The 12,723-nt window shown below is 70.6% G+C and overlaps 1 protein-coding gene across 1 annotated transcript; it reads left to right on the top strand.

Moving 5' to 3' along the window:
• Positions 1 to 239: 239 nt before the first annotated feature.
• On the top strand, positions 240 to 9,427 carry C1QL4 (complement C1q like 4). Its single transcript, XM_074980150.1, has 2 exons — positions 240 to 1,282; positions 9,248 to 9,427. Exons 1-2 carry the CDS (start codon positions 719 to 721, stop codon positions 9,425 to 9,427), a joined length of 744 nt encoding a protein of 247 aa, XP_074836251.1. The 5' UTR covers positions 240 to 718.
• The last annotated feature ends 3,296 nt before the right edge of the window (positions 9,428 to 12,723 follow it).

Below are 12,723 nucleotides of genomic sequence, written 5' to 3' on the forward strand. Positions count from 1 at the left end.
GTAAGGCACCCAAGGTGGCTCCGACTGCCTGGGAGCTCCATTCTCCCGCCACTCGGCCCTGCCCTCTCGCTCCCCCCAGCTGAGCACGGGGAGTGGGGGGAGCCAGGGAGGCGGGGGGACCTGAGGCTGGGATCCCTTCCCGCTGGTGTCTCACTGCACAGAGATGATGCCCATATGAGCTGGCACGAGGAGCTGCCTGGAGCTGCCACGGTCACCAGCTGGGTTCTCAAGAAGACAAGGGGCGAAGACAAAAATATCCCTGGCTAGCTGCACACACTCACACTCCTCCCAGCCATCGCGGACCCCCCCTCCTGCTGCTGTTGCCGCTGCCGCTGCCGCCGCTGCGGCCAGTCAAGTGCGAGCAATCCACCGCGGCTCCTGGAAAGGCGAGTGCGTCTCCGGCCAGGGGAGCGCGTGGCAGGGAAGGGAGAGCCTCACTCCTGGGCCGCTTGGCGGTAACTTTCCCGACCCTCTGAGCCGAGGCAACGAGCGGGAAGGCAGCCGGCAGCGCGGGCGAGACAGAGGCACCAGCAGGCACCGCGCCGGGGCCGTCTCTCCTCCGCTGACTCGTCAAGGAGGCCCAGATCCACCTCCCCAGGCTCCGGCTCCTGACGCTTCCACCATTACTTCCAAAAGCGGTGACGACGACCTCCTCGCCCTGGCCGCCTCCCGGCTGAGCCGCAAGAAGAGGGTGATCGGGGCGGCTGTCGGCGTGGCCATGGTGCTGGTGCTGCTGGTGGCCATCCCACTGCTGGTGCACAGCTCCAAGGCCACGGCGCAGTACGAGATGCTGGGCAGCTGCCGCATGGTCTGCGACCCCTACACGCCCCAGAGCCATGGAGCGGCCTCCGCCGAAGCCAGCCAGGAGCTGGCCCTCATCTCCCCGGCCCCCTTCCTGCCGGGGGGCAAAGGAGACCAAGGGAGGAAGGGCAAATCTGGGCTCCGGGGCCCCCCGGGCCCACCAGGGCCACCAGGGCCACGCGGGCCAGTGGGAGAGCCAGGCAGACCAGGCCCACCAGGGCCGCCGGGGCCAGGGCCGGGGGGGTACGTCCCCTCCTTCTACAGCCCCAAGATCGCCTTCTACGCCGGGCTGCGGAAGCCCCATGAGGGCTACGAGGTGCTGCGCTTCGACGACGTGGTCACCAACGTGGGCAACTACTATGAGCCGGCCAGCGGGAAGTTCACCTGCCCCCTGCCCGGCATCTACTTCTTCACCTACCACGTGCTCATGCGCGGCGGCGACGGCACCAGCATGTGGGCCGACCTCATGAAGAACGGGCAGGTAGGAGACCACCCCACCCCACCCCACCCCAGGCCTGCGGCTCGCTGCTCACCTGCAACCCGCCCTGCTGGCTCCGCCCAGCTCTCTGCAGCCCAGCTACTATTGGCTGTGCTCAGCCTCCTGGCTCCACCCATCTTACCTGCACTCCAGCTTCTATTGGCTCTGCCAGACCTACTGGCTCCGCCCAGCTCACAGCAGCCCGCCCCCTGCTGGCTCCGCCCACCCTGCCAGCTCCGCCCAGTTCACCTGCAACTCACTCCCTTCTGGCCCCGCCCATCTCACCTGCAGCCCGCCCCTGCTGGCTCCGCCCACCCTACAGGCTCCGCCCATCTCACCTGCAGTCCGCCCCGGCTGGCTCCGCCCACTGCCAACTCCATTTACCTCACCTGTAGCCTGTCCCCTCCCCACTGGCTCCGCCCATCTCACCTGCTGCCTGCCTCCGCCCCCTTACCCGAAACGCCCGTTGGCTCCTCTCCCCTGGCCTGCAGGGCCCAGGCTCTGCCGAGCCCCCGGAAAGGCTGTAGCTTTACCAGCAACGCAGCCCGACCTACCCCTCGCGGAAGGGCCACAGCCGGGCCCTGATCCCGCACCTTTGTGTCCCTGTGGGCGTGGTTGTCCCCCCCCACACCCCGGGCCCCGACTGCAGCCCACCCACGGCCCCGGCGGGCCCGGCTGTTCCCAGCGGCAGCCCGCGGGTAACCCGGGCCTGCGCTGCAGGGAGAGACGGGCGCTGGCCGCGGGACATGGCCGGGTGCCCGAAAAGCCCGAGCCGGGACAGGACGAGCCGCCAGGCGCCGGGGCTGGGCTCTGAGCCCTTGGTGCGATCCGACAGCGCAGGGTCGGGGCGAAGCGGTTCGGCCCGGCGGGGCCGGTGCCGGGGCTGCCCGGTGACTCCGGGGAAGCGGGTGGGCCGAGGCGATGGGCTGGAGCCGTTCTTGGAAGGCGGGTGGAATCCGCCCCCGGCCCCGAAACAGCGCAGAACCCGCCAGCCAGCCAAGCCCCCGGGCCGGGCCGGGCCGGGCAGAAGTTCCTGGAGGCGCGGCGGGCCGGCAGCAGCTGCGGCTCTCTGCGGAGCTGTAACGCCACTGCCCGGGGGAGAGGCGGCGGCGCTGGGGTGTCTGTGCGCGGACCGGGGAAGCGCTTCCCTGGCCGAGCCGCACCGCCCACGGGCCGGACTCCCCGAGCTGGCGGATTTACACTGCCCGTATCTCCCCCCGCGCGAGCCGCTGCCCGGGGGACGGGCCCCTCGGTGAGCGAGCCGCGGGCCCCGCAGCCGGCCCGAAGCCAGCCCCCAGCCGCGACCGGGCGCCTCCGCACGCGCCGAAGCCGGTTCCTGATCAGCGAGCCCGGCTCCTTTCGGCCGGGCCCGAGTCGGCTCGCCCGGGCTGAGCGCCGCCAGCAGGGAGCAGGTCACGGCCGCAAGGCTCGGTTAAGCGCGGGGCAGCAGGGGCCGGATCTGCTCCGGGGCTGCTCGGTGCTCGGACAGGGGATTCCTTTTCTCAGCTGCCCCCCAACGAGGCGGGTGGGAAACGGCCCCTGCAGCCAGCCGCCAACCCGGCGGTTCCTATGGGCGCTCGGGGGCAGGTCCGCTCCGCTCCGCTCCGCGCCGCGAGCCGGACGAAATCCCCGGCAGCCGCTCCAAGGGCCAGGCTCGGGGCGGGTGGGAACACGCACGCGGGACCGGTGAGAACACACACACACACGCAGCTCTCACACAGCTACACGGCGGGTGAGAACACACACGGGTCTCACATGGACATACGGTGGGTGTGAACGCACACACGGCGGTTGAGAACACACACGCACACAGGACTGGCACACGGGCTTCAGACATAGGGCGGGTGTGACACACACAGGACTCACACACACGGCGGATAAGAACACACACACACACAGGATTCACACACGGGGGTGTGAACACACACACGGGCCTCACAGACATAAGGCCGCTGTAAACACAAACACGGCGGCTGAGAACACACATGGGCTTCAGACATAGGGCAGGTGTGACACACACAGGACTCACACACGGCGGGTGTGAACATCCCCCCACGGGACTCACACACGGGACTCACACACACACGCGGGACTCACACACGGCGGGTGTCAATACACACACACGGCTCCTACCGCCGCGCTGGCCCCACGCTGGTTCCTGGGTTACAACCCCAGCAGTGGGGAACCCCGCGGGTGGGCCGCTGACCCTGCCGCCGGCCAGCAGGGAGCCCGCGGGTACCACACGAGAAGCGTCCGGCGGCCCCAGGCAGTGTCGGGCCGCGCCTGGCTCTAAGACCCAAACCCGCGGCGGCCCGGGCAGGAGACGCCCCCCCCACCGGCCCTGGGGCTCGCAGCGGCCGGGCGTTCCCTGGCGCGCCTGGGGCTCCGGGAGCCGGAGCCGGGGCCGGGGCCGGGGCCGACGGGCGCCTGGAGAGACGCGCACTGGAATATGTTGCCCTTTGCACCGCCCCCGCCACACTCGGGCCCGGGGCCGGGGCTGGGCGCTCACGGGCTCCGACCGGCTGCAAATCCGCCGCGGCCCGGAGCACAACCCCCCCGGCCCCGGCCCCACCCCCACCCGCAGGCGGACGTGACTCCCTGGCGGGGGGGACCCGGCGCGGCTCGGACTTGTCAGCCCCGGGACCGGGAACCTCAGCACCATCCGTCTTGGGGAGAGGGGCGGGAGGGGTCCCCGAGCCGGGCCCTGCCCCCCCCAGCCCAACAGCCCAGTTCCCCGTCAAACCAGCCCGGCCCCTCGTCCCCTTTGTCCCGTTCCGGGGGCTGGGCAACCCCAGGTACAGCCCGGGTGCGGCCGGGGCCGGGGTCTCGGGGTGAGAAGTCACCTCCGAGCTCTGAGGCGGGGCCTAGGGAAACTGAGGCACCCCAGGAGGCTCAGCCCCTGAGGCCGCGCCAGGGCTGGGAGGGCGGCCTAGGGTGGGGCGCGCAGCGCAGCGCACTGCCCGGCCGGCGCCCGCCTGGCCGCTCCGCGGGGCCTCAGCCGAGCTCCGGGCCGGGCGGCAGCTGTCGGGGCCGCTGCTAATTGGCAGCGGCCGCGCGACGCCAGGGGCTAAATGGGCCGTGGAGACCCCCGCCGAGCTGCCCCCGCTGCCAGCACAGCTGTCCCCGGGGCCGGCTCAGGAGCTCGCCTCGCTCTCGGCCGCTGCCACTCAAGGGCGACGCGCCCGCCTGAGCCTGGAGGCGCGGAGCAGGCGGCTGGCGCTGCAGCCCAGGCCGCGGGCTCCGGCTCCGGCTGCACCCGGGGACCCGCAGGCACGCGGGCGGGGAGGGCGCCTGCGGAAGGCTGAACACGCGCCTGCGGCAAGGTCCCGGCTCCCAGCACTAGACTCCACTCCCCGCCGGAGCGCGCGGGCGGACAGCGGGTCCCGCACCTGCGCCGCCTTCAAGCCAAGCTCGGGTCGTGCGGGTTGTGCTGGGGCGGACGCGGGGCCTGCTCTGCCCCGGGAGAGCCGCGTAGCTCGGAGCCTGGAGGGGAGCCGCGTCCCTCCCCCACAGCGCCTGCCTCGCCTGGACGTCGGCCCGGGCGCGCCCTGACTGCGGGGGGCGGAGAAGAGGCCGGAGGGTCAGTCAGTGCCTCGGCCGGCAGAGCCCTATCGCCAGCTCCGCGGCCCCGCACCCCGCCGGCGGACACCCCCCGAGCCGGGCGCGCTCATCCGCCCGCCGGAGACAATCACTGCCCTGCCCCCAACGCCGCCGGCCCCGAGCCGAGCGCGCCTCTGCGCCAGAGCTTAGGGCCCGGGCTGCGCACACCCCAGCCCGGGGGTCCTGCCCCGGCCGGTCCCAGAGCCACGGGCTAGCGGGAGCCGCCCGGGCCGTCCGTCCTTCCTCCGCCGCGCGGGTCGGGTCCCAGATGCAGCCCTGTGCCCGGGGGAGCGGCGGCTGAGCCGGGACGCCGCAGCGGCTTTTCCGCACCGCCGCGAGGGCAGGAGGAGGAGGGAGACGAACTGGCCCCTCGGCCTCCGGGCCGGGCAAGGCGCGACGGGCGCCAAGTGCCGCCGGGGAGGGCGCGGCTGGGACTAGGGAGACTCGTGCGGGGAGGGGGGGCGGCGGGGCGCGGGGCGGCGCTGGCGATTCCCGGGCCGCTGGGACAGGGCGGCGGCGGATTTCACCCACAAGGGGGTTCCGGTTCTCCCCGCCTGGCGAACCGGCCCTGGATGCCGGCGGGAGTCTGCGAGTTTCCGGCCCAGGCGCGGCGGGAAGCGGGCGCTCGCCCGAGGCGCAGCTCTCCAGCCCCGCGTTTCTCCGGCGGGACCCGCCAGCCCGTGGGCGCCCCGCAGCGCTTGGCCTCCTCCCGCTCCCGCGGTGGGGATTCCTCGCGGGCCGGAGCAGGGCGAGCCGAGCCGAGCTCAGCTCAGGATCGCGCCACTCGGCCTCCTGCGTGCCCTGCTTTGGCCGCCGACCCACAGAGGGGAACCAGAGTGCCCCGTCCCCGCGGCCTGTTCGCGGCGCTGGGATCCTTCCTGCGGTTCTCCGCTGCCCGGCACCGCGCTGCGTGGGTGCGGCCCTGAGGCAGAGGTGCCCTGTGGGGTGGCCGCGCGTGGAGCAGGGGCTGGAGCCCACTGCGGTGTTCTGGGGCGCGCAGGCATCGGGCTGTTCTCAGGGGGCCGCGGGCCGGGGCCCTGCCGCGAAATTCCAGCGGAAGAGCGAGAAAGCGGCCCCGAGCCCTGCCGGCGGCAGCCGGGGAGCCCCGGCCGGGTTATTCCCGGCCCTTCCGAGCTGGGGGGCAGGTTCGGGGTGCGCAGGGAGCCTGAGCAGCCTCCCCCCGGGGTCGGACTGAGCCCTCGTGTGACACAGGGAGATGGCGGCGTGGCTCGGCCGCCCGCGCACCGCACAGGGATAGGGCGCACACGCGCACACACGCGCACCGCACAGGGATAGGGCACACACACACACACACACACGCACCGCACAGGGATAGGGCGCACACGCGCACACACGCGCACCGCACAGGGATAGGGCACACACACACACACACACACACACACACACACACGCACCGCACAGGGATAGGGCACACACGCGCGCACACACACACACACACACCGCACAGGGATAGGGCACACACGCGCGCACGCACACACACACACACACACACACGGATAGGGCACACACGCGCGCGCACGCACACACACACACACACCGCACAGGGATAGGGCACACACGCGCGCACACACACACACACACACACACGCACCGCACAGGGATAGGGCGCACACGCGCGCGCGCGCACACACACACGCACCGCACAGGGATAGGGCGCACACACGCACACACGCGCGCACCGCACAGGGATAGGGCGCACACACACACACACGCACGCACAGCACAGGGATAGGGCGCACACGCGCACACACACACGCACCGCACAGGGATAGGGCGCACACGCACACACACACACGCACCGCACAGGGATAGGGCACACACGCGCGCGCGCACACACACACACACACACACGCAGCGCACAGGGATAGGGCACACACGCGCGCGCGCACACACACACACACGCACCGCACAGGGATAGGGCACACGCACGCACACACACACACACGCACGCACCGCACAGGGATAGGGCACAGACACTCACACGCACACACACGCACCGGAGGAATAAAACCCACAATCGACACTTTGCCACAGACCCCGAGACTGGCCTGCTCCGTGCCTCAGTTTCCCCAGCTGGGAGGGGACCAAGCGGCTCCCCGTCAGGGCGCACTTGTGCGGCTGATGAGCGAGGCCTGGGGCTGCCGGTGGCAGGAGCCGCCCAGGCCTGGCTCGGTTCACAGAGGGCCGCCCTGCCCCCCGCCGCCCCCCGCCAGCCCTTGCCCTGTCACAGCCCCGCGGGGAGCGGCGGAGGCGGGTTCAGGGGAAGGGCTCGGAGTCCCTCCCGCGCGGGGGCGGCCCGGCTGGTGACTGACTCCTGCGCGGTGACAGGCGGAAGGTTCGGCCGCTGTCGGAGCTTCGCTAGGAGGGGCTCGGGGGACGCCCCGGCGCTCAGCCGCGGCAGCTGGGGGGCAGCGGCGCAGGGCCAGGCGGGGCCCGATCCCCCGGCGCTGCGCAGTGTCGGCCCAGGACGGGCCCCCGCCTTCCCCCGAGGGCTGGAAATGGGGAGCCGGGGGGTCGCTGCGGGGCTTTACACCCGGCTCGCCACGCAGGGACGCGGGAGCGCTCGCGATGCACCGCCCTGTATCCCCCGAGCATCAGATGCTAAGTGAGGGGCCTCGTGCACCCCGCAGGTCCTGCTCACACCTGCCCGCTCGCGGGGATCTGCTCGACTCTCCCCCCGCGACTGCTACGGCCCAGCAGCAGCGCCGGCTCAGGTTCACGCCGCCCCAGCCCCGGCCGGGCCCTGTGGGGGTCACATGCGCCCGGGAAAGGCGACCCCACAAAGCGGAAACTAACCCCCCGCCTGAACCTGAGCCCCGAGCTAGGGGCGTTAGGCGCCGAAAGGCCTTGGAGGAGCACGGCCCAGCAGGCTTAGGAGCATCCACAGCCTCCGGCTTTGCTCTCTCGCCGGCCGGGGCGGGTTCCGTGGCGCGGGGGCCTGTAAAACCCAGCCCGGGGCAGCCGCAGTCGAAACCGGCCCCGGGCCAGACCCAGGCTGGGCGCCCCGGAACGCCTGCTGGGAACCCGCCAGCGCTGGCGCCGAGAGCTCCGGAGAACCGCCGCCGCCCCATTGTACCGGGACCTCACCGAGCGCGGGGCGGTCGCGGCGGCTGGGCCGAGCTGGTCCCGTGTGCGGGGGCGCCAGGCCCGTCCCCTCCCCGCAGCTCGGCAGGGAAGCGGCGCTGCCCTCGGCCGCCTTTGCAAAGCCCGGGAGGCCCCACGCCGCGTGACGGCCGCGGACGGTGCATATCAGACCCCCCCCCCCCACCGGCGGCTGAGCGCTGGGGGTGCCCGGAGCCAGCGTCTTCCACCCCGGGGGCGAAAAGCTCCGCGGCAGCCAGGCCCGGCCAAGAGATCTCCTGGCACCCGGCCCCGGGCTCCAGCTCACCGCTGCGGAGGTTCCCGGTGAGCACCGGCTCCGCGGGGACCCGGGAGGCGCAGTCCCAGGCCGCGGGGGGCGTATGGGGACTCGTTGCCCTGGCGGGTGGCGTTCCTGGTGTGTTGCGGTAACGCCGGGCGGTGCCTCAGTTTCCCCGGGCACAGCGCCGGGGCGCAGCCGGACAGGGGAGTCGCCGTGAGGCCTCCAGGGCCTTTGTCCCCCAGGCACCCCGTGACCCCTTTGTTCCCCACACAGGACAAAGGGGAGGGGGGGCCGGGCTGGTCTGACTGCGAACGGGGTTGCTGGGCCCGGCTTGGGGACCCCCCGCCCCTCTCCCGAAGACGGATGGTTCTGAGGCTCTTGGGCCCGGTGCTGACAAGTCTGAGCCGCGCCGGGTCCCTGTCGCCCCGTGATCCCCGTTCTCCCCCCAGGGAGAGCCGCCTCCGCCTGCGGGGAGTGGGCGAGGACCCCCCAGGCCGTGACAGAGCAGCCCCGGGCCTAAGGCGGGGTGGGGGCGGATTGCCAGGCCCTCCCCTCGCTGGTGCAGCTGCTCCCGGGAGTACATCCCGCTCCGCGCGACCGGCTAAGTACCCCGCGAGCTCCCTGGACGGGCAGGTCTCGGGCGGATTCCTGGTCATCTCCGCGTCGCGTCCACGCGCCGCCAGCTGCGTCTCCCCACAGCCCTAATCCAGCGGGGGGCGCTCCTCTGTGGGGGTCAGCGCCGGGCACTAGGGGGCGCTGTGCTGCAGGGGGGCGGGGCCCAGCAGGGGGCGCTTTCCCCCGTGACAGTGCCGGGCACGAGGGGGCGCTGTGCTGGGGGGTGGGGCAGGGCCCAGCAGGGGGCGCTTTCCCCCGTGACAGTGCCGGGCACGAGGGGGCGCTGTGCTGGGGGGTGGGGCAGGGCCCAGCAGGGGGCGCTTTCTCCCCCCCCCCGCCACACCCCCGTCTAACACCCACGTCTCCCCCAGGTGCGGGCCAGCGCCATCGCGCAGGACGCCGACCAGAACTACGACTACGCCAGTAACAGCGTCATCCTGCACCTGGACGTGGGGGACGAGGTCTTTGTCAAGCTGGACGGGGGGAAGGTGCACGGGGGCAACACCAACAAGTACAGCACCTTCTCCGGCTTCATCATCTACCCGGACTGAGCCCCGGGGCCTGACCCCTCTGCACCCCTCACCCGGGGCCCCAGACTGATCCCTCTGCACCTCTCAGCTGGGGCCTTGCTGTGGGGGAACCAAGTGGGGCTCCCAGGGGGCTGCGGTTGGCTGGGTCTGGGGTGCAGTGGGAACGAGCGGCTACAGAGCGTCTGCTCTGGGAGCCCCCAGACACTACCAGCCCTTAATGGTCTTGTAATTGGCTGGGTCACAGGGTGGGTCCAGAGGGGGGACCCTGGGAGGAAAGGGGTCAGGTGTGGAGAGAGGCTTTGGGATGGGGGGGGCTGCAGTCCTGAAGTGGCCCTGCCCCACCAGCTAGTCCATGGGGGGTCTTGGGGGCGGCCCCACAATGGGATGGAGAGGTGACACTGGCAGAAACTGCCCCACCCCCTGTCCCTGGAGCCTCCCCACCGGCAATGAGCAGACCATGCAGTGATCCTCTGGGCTGGGGTGCAAGGGGATGGCAGTCGGGCGGGGGAAAGAGCCCCCCAAATTCCTAACGGCCTTCGCTCCTGCACTGCTTGGGCCCTCCCACTCCAGCACCCCGAGGGCAGGAGAGAAACCGCCTGCCCCTGGCACTGGGGTGTGAATTGGGCATCCCAGCCCCCCTCCCTCCAGCCACCTCTGCTTGTACAGACCCCCCCTCCAAAGCAGGGAACCTTCCCGACTCTTGTCTCTTCTCCCCAGGCCTGTAGGGGACCACAGCCTGCAGCCTCCCAGGGTTCTGCAAGGAGGGTTGTGGGGTGGTCCTAGATATCACTATATGTGGACTTGGGCGGGGGAGGGCTGAACTGGACATTGCCCAAGGGATGGCCTCATGTCCCATCAACCGGCTGAGGAGCCCCTGTATGTGGTATAATCCTGCCACTGGCCCCTTGCTGGAGACATCAGAGCTGCTCGTGCGTGCATCATAGAGCCGGTACAGTCAAGGGCTGATGGAGAGTCTCCCTCCCAGCCAGCCTTCAGGAGCGTGGAGGTCCCAGCCGCACGGGGTTGCCCTGCAAACCCGGGAGTGTTGTAATAGAGCGATGAGCCTGCCTGGGCCCAGGGTCTCCCCGTCCCAGGTGCCCGCTGCAATGGGTCCCACTGCACCAGCCCTGGGGAGGGGCGTGTGCCGGGAGAGGAGCTGCGCTGAGCCTGTGTCACAAGTAAATGCCCCGCCCCTGCCCCACCTCTGCCTAGTGCACAACAAAGAAAAACAAAACAATGCCCCGCCCCGCCCTCCCCGCCTGACCCGGCCATCCCCTCGCCCCCTCCAGGGGCAGAGGGAGAGCTGACGGGCGCTGTGTACCGCGTGTGAGCTGCTGCTGTGCGCAGGCGCGTGTCTGATTGCGCACACCCACGTGTGCAGGCCAGGATCCGTGCACTAGTGCACACGCAGTATGTCATGCGTGTGCAGGCACGCTTGCGTGTGCACGGCGTGTTTTCCACCTCCGCCGCTCCCCAGCTTCCCCCTCCCCCCGGCACGTCCCAATAGAGCCTCACCCGCCTCTGCTCCCCTCCTGCGTCCCTCGCACACGCCGTGTGATCACCCCCTGCTGGATGCTGCGCGCCACTGCAGCGTCCCGCCTCTGCTGTCGCCGTGCCGGTCTACACGCACCCGTGTGCCCACGGTCCCGAGCAGGCGCTACACTGTGGCCTGTTTGTACTGTCCAGCTCAACACACGTGCTCTGGGGCGCTGGGCCACGCTGCTGCCAGCCGCCTGCTGGGCCCCCCCGGCCGCAAACCCGGCTCTGTGTTTGATCCGCCATTAAAATACTCTGGTTCCAGATTCGCCCTTGGAGGGGTTTTCTCCAGTGCACAGGCTGCGCTCACCCCCGCCCGAGCTGCAGCCACCTCTGGGGTGGGGCGTAGCTGCTGGGTAACAGCCCCAGGGCAGCACCGCCCAGGCTCTCAGGCCTGGAAGTGGGGCACCCGCCCAAGAGGGAAGGAAAATGACTGGCGCTATGATTTGGCTGGGCCCCAGCTGGGAGCCTCTGCACAGCGTGGGCCAGGCCAGCATCATGGGGTGGACAGTGCCAGAGCCACAAGCTGAGGCTAAGGAGGTTCCAGGCCTGGGCGCAATTAACCCCATCCTTGCTGCAGCCTGTTCTCCCCTCTCCCACTGACACGCAACCCCGTCTCTGCTCCACGACCCCCAGCCAGGGCCCCTCAGGCGAGTGCCAGTGCCTTAAGGCAGGCTGCCAGCCCCAGCCAGGAGCTCTCCGGGCTTCTGTTTGCAGGATGCGGTCCGCAGGGCCCGACCTTCCCCTCGCCAACCACTGAGGCAGCCTCAGCAAGGAGTGACACGGGGTGAAAAGGACACACCCCGGACAGTGCTGGGGGGAGAGTGACGCAGGGGGGTGGAAAGGAGACACCCCGGACCGTGGTGGGGAGAGTGACTCGGGGGGGGTGTGTGGAAAGGACACACCCTGAACACTGCTGCAAGGAAGCTCACCACCTCACGGTGCAGGGCACTGCTGTGTGGAAGCTCACAACGCTGGGCTCTCACCAGGGCACTGCCGCCCGGGCGATCACAGCTAGATAAGAAGAAATCTTATACCAGACCTCTCCAGCCCTTTGCTGGGCTGGTGAGTGCTAGTTAAGCACAGCAGCCTATGTAAGCATCAGCAGGCGAGGGTGGGGCAGGGCTCTCGTGCCCAGGCTGGGGTGTGGCTGCTGTGGTGCACAGGGATAGGCGTGCATTGCACCAGGAGGGGTTTTTCACAAGATTCCCACCACTCACCTCTTGCTGCTCTGGGCCAGAGAAGGGGACAGCCATGGGGCAGGGGCTCTGGGGGCAGTGAGGAGTGCCACAGATGAAGACTGCTGGCCCCGCCCCATCCCCACTCACTCACCCACAGAATCGGTGGCTTTGGGCCACTCTGATCCTCAGTCTCTCTCCTACTCGCCCTGCCAAGTGCCCAGTGCCAGACGCAGTAACCTCCCCCCTGCTCCCCCAGCCAGGTGTGGGGCCTGCAGCTGGCCCACTGCACTACCCCTGCACGGCGCCTGCCAGGGCGCCTGGGGTTGGGGGGTTGTGTGGCTGGGCCCCAGCCTGCACGGGGCACTGCAGGTACATGTCCACGTGTCCATTGCACAACCTGGGCAGCTGTTCCACTCATGTTAGACACGTGTTGCAGCCCCGCCTGTTACGTGCCCAGCCAGCCCGCCCTTGTGCCCATGACAGCTCCAAGCCGGTATGTGGCCAGCGAGGCATGCCTGCTCCCTCCTCCAGCTGAGCAGGGCCCCTGCCAGGCACACACAAAAGCACCAGGCACTGACACACCGTGCACCCCCATCCCAG

Source organism: Carettochelys insculpta, chromosome 29, assembly GCF_033958435.1.
Source record: "Carettochelys insculpta isolate YL-2023 chromosome 29, ASM3395843v1, whole genome shotgun sequence".
In the NCBI taxonomy this organism is placed as follows: domain Eukaryota; kingdom Metazoa; phylum Chordata; order Testudines; family Carettochelyidae; genus Carettochelys; species Carettochelys insculpta.